This window comes from Alnus glutinosa, chromosome 14 (genome assembly GCF_958979055.1).
Source record: "Alnus glutinosa chromosome 14, dhAlnGlut1.1, whole genome shotgun sequence".
NCBI lineage: Eukaryota > Viridiplantae > Streptophyta > Magnoliopsida > Fagales > Betulaceae > Alnus > Alnus glutinosa.
The window spans coordinates 645,500-650,647 of record NC_084899.1 but is presented as its reverse complement, the minus strand read 5'-3'; the positions used below and the strand labels follow the sequence as shown (position 1 = coordinate 650,647).

Sequence of the window (5,148 nt, the reverse complement as noted above, 5' to 3'; positions counted from 1 at the left end):
TTATTCGAGCCAACGACCCTCAATCATTGTTCTTAATGATTGTACTTAATTAATTACCCACCTAAACATATAGACTTCTCTTTAATTTTCTTTGACCATTTTTAATATTGCTCTTGCATTTTTAAAACGTATTTCCAAATAATACACTTTCTATTAGAGAATATATATTCTTCATAATTTTGGTCTTTGAATTATTACCTAAAACCTCGGCCCATTTAGCCATTTGTTAGCTCTCTTATTTTGGTTCATAGTTATCTTTCCTGACTTTTGTGGTTTTGTTTAAAACTTAATCCCTTTCAGCCCATAGTTGGCTCTTCTTTTGGCTCATCTTTTTTGTCATTTATGGTATTTTTTTAAACCCATGCCCATTTTTAGCCCATAATTGGCTTTGATTTTGGCTCATAGTTGGTCTTTTGAAATTTAAGACGCATCTCCAACCACCGTCGCCAAACTTATTGCAAAATCAAGCTTCCAGATTGTTCCACCTTGAGTTTGAGGGGATGTTAGAGTATATTAAGATATTTGATTTCAAAGATTTATTGTGATTATTATTATCTCCTATAAATCAGATTTGATGGTAATCAAATTTGATTGATTTGATTGTAATCAGATTTGAGTATCATGTTTGTCTACCTAAATTCTCATATAAATAAGAGTCTCATGTATTGTGAAAATATCAAGAAATAAAAGCCCTTTGAACTTTATTCTGTGGACGTAGGTTATATAGACTGAACCATGTAGAATTTCTTGTCTTCTTCCTTTCTTACATTTTTAACCTATACAATCGCAAAGCCAAATTGACTGTTTGTGTGCATCTTTTAGCCATATGGAGGGACCCTAATAAGGAAATTGGTTGCACGAATCTAGTAGGCTAATGAGGGCGCGTGAGGCAGCAAACCTCCTCTACAACAAGCAACCTATGATGTTTGCCACCTAGGCTTCATTAATGTATCAGATTGTCAAAGCCTGCCAAACCTTTGAATGTGGAAGAAACAAAGCAAGCCTTCGTTATTCTTCTCCCGACATTTTTCTCTTCTATAAGAAGATTGGTGTATGCATGAAAGAAACACTAAGAAACTTGAAAGAAGGGCAGAGAGAGAGAGAGAGAGATGGGTACGAAGGTTAACACTATGCCAATCATAAGCAAGATGTACTGTTCCTCTTCCCAGGCTGTGCTTGTAGTAAGGAGGAGGCCACATGTGATAAGTGGAGGGGGTTTTGTGGTGACAGATTGTAGTAATGATCAGAAGGTCATTTTCAGGGTAGATGGCTGTGGAATTCTAGGCACAAAAGAGGAGCTGCTTCTGAGGGATGGTAATGGAGTTGCTTTGCTGCTCATCCGCCGAAAGGTATGTTCTAGCTAGCTCTCTTTGTCAACCCCAAAAGAAGTTAATTCAACCAAAAATTCATATATACATATACATGCAGGCTTTAAACTTATCCTTAATTAAAAGAACATACTGATATTGGCATGCATCACAATATGGATCGTGTCAAGGTGATGCGGTGATATTGATCAGGATTTTCTTATAATTATGTGAATTCAGGTCGTTCTTTGCATTGAAACGGTTTTTTAGAAAATGCCCCCTATTAACAACGTGCATGCATGTTTCTGACGGCACTCAAAAAAAATTCATCTCAAAAAGCTTATTTCTTTACTTTTGAAAATACGCTTATTCTTTAGAAACCAAAAGACAGCTTTGAGTTCAAAGCTTTTCTACAATATAAAGCGCAAAAACCTCTTGGTAACATGCTCCACATTTTAATACATAACATTTTTCAAGCCGTTCTATACAATCAATGGCTTGAATTCACATAGTTTTATAATCTACGATTTCTTCGAAATTGTAGCAGTTCCTTACCCTTCTTTTAGAAGTCATGTACATGCATATCAGCAAACGGAGCTTAATTAGCTAGTAAATACTGTTGAGCATTGTAGATGTCTTTAATTAAGAGTTTGTTTGGTCGTGTGATTTCGTAAGCTAAAATTATATTTTTTTTTTAAAAAAAAAAGTCTTGTTTTAAAAAAAATAGCAATTTTCAAATCGCAGGTAAAGAGTACGTTTTTAAAGATGTACGGATTTAAAGATCGAATCACAATTTTACTAAATGCTAATTGCTTTTTTAAAACTCACACTTTCATTAAAATATGGATTTTTACAAGTGAGAGAAAGTTGGTCAATTCAAACATGGACTTGGAAATTGAGTCTGGTTGTAGTAGCTTTGCCTTCTTAAAATGTTTAGGATTTTATGCTTCTAATTCGATCTCTTTTGGTTTCTTAAAAACAAAATATGACAAAGTGGTCATATATATATATAAACAAAAGCTCATATTTTTAACTTTTGGCATCTTTTTCTTTTTCTTTTTCTTTTCTCTTAAAAAAAAAAAAAAGCAGGAGGGGATGGTTGAAGCTCTAAGCCTTTACAAGAAATGGAAGGGTTACACTTTCAACTACGAAGGTTCTCAACAATTAGTTTTCTGCTTAAAAGAACCCAAAACATGTCCGCTAAGGAACAAATTAAACAATATTTCAATGAGAATTTCCACAGAACCCCGGGCAAGCAACAAAGACTGGGACTTCGAGGTCAAAGGCTATTTCCCTGACAAAGATTGCAGCATCATCGATACCAAAGGCAACGTCGTGGCGCAGGCAAGTGATGATTCAGTAAACTTTCTAAGATTTAACAGAAATTATATATATATATATATATACGTGGTGTCAGAGATATATGTTATGATCATGTTGTTTATGAAGAGCAGATTGGAGCCAAGAAGCAGGAGTTGATGGCAAGCAAGGATCTGTACCATGTGGTCGTGAAACCAGGCATTGATCAAGCTTTTGTTTTTGGTGTGGTTGCTACTCTCGACTACATTTATGGTGAATCTACGAGGTGCTGATTCAGAGATTAATTATTAGCAGACGATCGACAACATATATATATATATAGAAGGCTTTTTGTCACATACAAGAACATGAGAGATCCCAGAACTTCTGTTCTTTCCATCTAGCTGATGCATATTATGCTAATTGCAGCCTTCTTTTTTGTTTTTTTTTTTTTCCAGCAGGTAATGTACGTATATGTTTGTGTTGATGATCACCACCCATTGTATTGTAGTTTAAGCTATAATAAAAGCTATGGAAGGAGCTTTCTTTTCTAAATCTCGATAAGTGATTAGTGATTGCCAGCTCACACGATTATCTTTAATTAATTAAATGCGGGACACAAATTATATGACCTTAGAGGAGACCAGCAAAGGATTATAGGTGCTTTGGGTATTTTTTACCCGTCAATGTTAATTATGTTTCCTTTTATATATATATATATATATATATATATATATATATATATGAAACAATTTTATGCATTTCATGCACCACCAGTAATTTCCCTCAACAACACGAGATACTGTAGCTTTTATTATAAATTGATGTGATGGTCTATGTAATACTTTTTACGTCGGCCACTAAAATGAACTAAAACATTAATAACAAGTTAAATTTATTTTTAATAGGGACCAAACTTAAATTTTAGGCCGAAAAATATTTTAATACAATTTTTTTTTTTTTTTTTAGTTATATACATTTTTTACCCACTTCCGATTACTGGTAAAAGCTCTTTTACCTATTCGTCGTTGGCTTAAGTTTTGGAGGTTGTTTGCTATCACTACCGGGAAGCCACTCCGAATTTTTGTCTTTCCTGCATGTTCCTCGTCCACCTCACCGAAACTTCCGATCCTTATCTTAACAAGTCACATCCTTAAAATAGTTTCTTGGAGATGCTCGTCAAAATTAATCTTTCCTGTTGTATATCGGTTTCTTGACTTCAAAGAAAGAAATTTAGCGACAGGGAATATCGGTTTCTTGACAGCCAGCATTGCTTTGCTAGAAGTCCACGGCTTTGAAAGTAGACCTCCGTTCAAGGAAAAAGAGGCCAGAAAATAAGAGAAATAGTGCAGTAGAGATCGTTCGTTTTCGTGAAGAATAGAATTTGATCCCACGCCAATAGAGACAATAAATTGATTTTTAGAACCAGTAACAAAAAGACACTTGTATTCAAAGCATAGAAATATTTGGACTTGGGCTTAATTTGATTTCATATTTGAAAAATAAGTTAATACAAGCTGTATAAAAGGTTACCTAATGTCCACTCCTAAACAAATAATACCCAAAAGATTGACCCAACACAATGGCCAGAAAGACGCCTCCGTTACATGACATGATGGCCACCATGAGAAGATACCCTATTGCCATGTTTGCCCCGAACAACAAGGTGGCGGTGAGGCAGGCAGGGCTAACAACTGGGCGGGTGCGGCCAAGTTTGGAGAGAAGCGGGGCAGCGATGGGCGGTGTGGAGGAGGTATTGGCAGTGGAAGACTTGAAGCGGAGACGATGGCCCTCCAAGTACTGGTAGAAGGCAGAGAAGAGCAAGCAGACGAGTAACGTGAAGAGGTAACTCGTCCAAGTCTTGGTCTTCCACCAGTCGACCATGAGGGTCACCTTTATCCCCCAGTATATGGTCATGTGCATCATCTTCTATGTTTTGCTATTCACCACACACATGGAGATAGAACTACACATACACACTGCACAGAGGCAGAGCTATTTACACACTTTTGGATATAAAGAGGTTGGACTCTTGGCTTGGGCAGAAAAGATAAAAGAAGAAGCTTCGTGCCCACGTGACGCTACGGGTATGGATAGCATGTTCAGAATCATACTTCCTTCAATAATGCACTTGGAGAATTACAATATTACCAATATACCATTGACTAGTTGATTCCATAAGCACCAACAGAGGTGAAAACGAAACAGCATTACATAAAGCCAAGTTCCAGATCTATATACAACGATCACGCTGAAAAATGGAGCAGCTGTAAGTGGGTTTTTGTAATTGTGCAACCATATATATATAAATATTCTTTTGTTTGGACAACAAAGATTGTGTGAAGAATATGGATGATGGATTTCTTTTTGTGAAGAATGTGGGAGATCTATCCCAAAACCAAAAAAGAACAGAAAAAACCAAAAGGGTTCAAAGAACTAGAGCATTTAAATTGAAAGTAAAAGCAAGCCAAGTGCGATTGAGTAGTTTTAGCAGGGATATTGAAAGGCATTTGGAATTCATCAATAGAAACATCTGAATCTA

At 35.9% G+C, this 5,148-nt stretch overlaps 1 protein-coding gene across 2 annotated transcripts; it reads left to right on the top strand.

The window, feature by feature from the left end:
* The first annotated feature begins 1,002 nt into the window (after positions 1-1,002).
* Positions 1,003-3,161, top strand: LOC133857742 (protein LURP-one-related 6). Of its 2 annotated transcripts, none has more exons than XM_062293077.1 (3): positions 1,003-1,349; positions 2,394-2,651; positions 2,762-3,161. In XM_062293077.1, exons 1-3 carry the CDS (start codon positions 1,110-1,112, stop codon positions 2,897-2,899), a joined length of 636 nt encoding a protein of 211 aa, XP_062149061.1. In that variant the 5' UTR covers positions 1,003-1,109; the 3' UTR covers positions 2,900-3,161. The 2 variants fall into 2 exon arrangements, with proteins under 2 accessions (XP_062149061.1, XP_062149062.1); XM_062293078.1 differs by having other exon boundaries at positions 1,010-1,349; positions 2,397-2,651.
* The last annotated feature ends 1,987 nt before the right edge of the window (positions 3,162-5,148 follow it).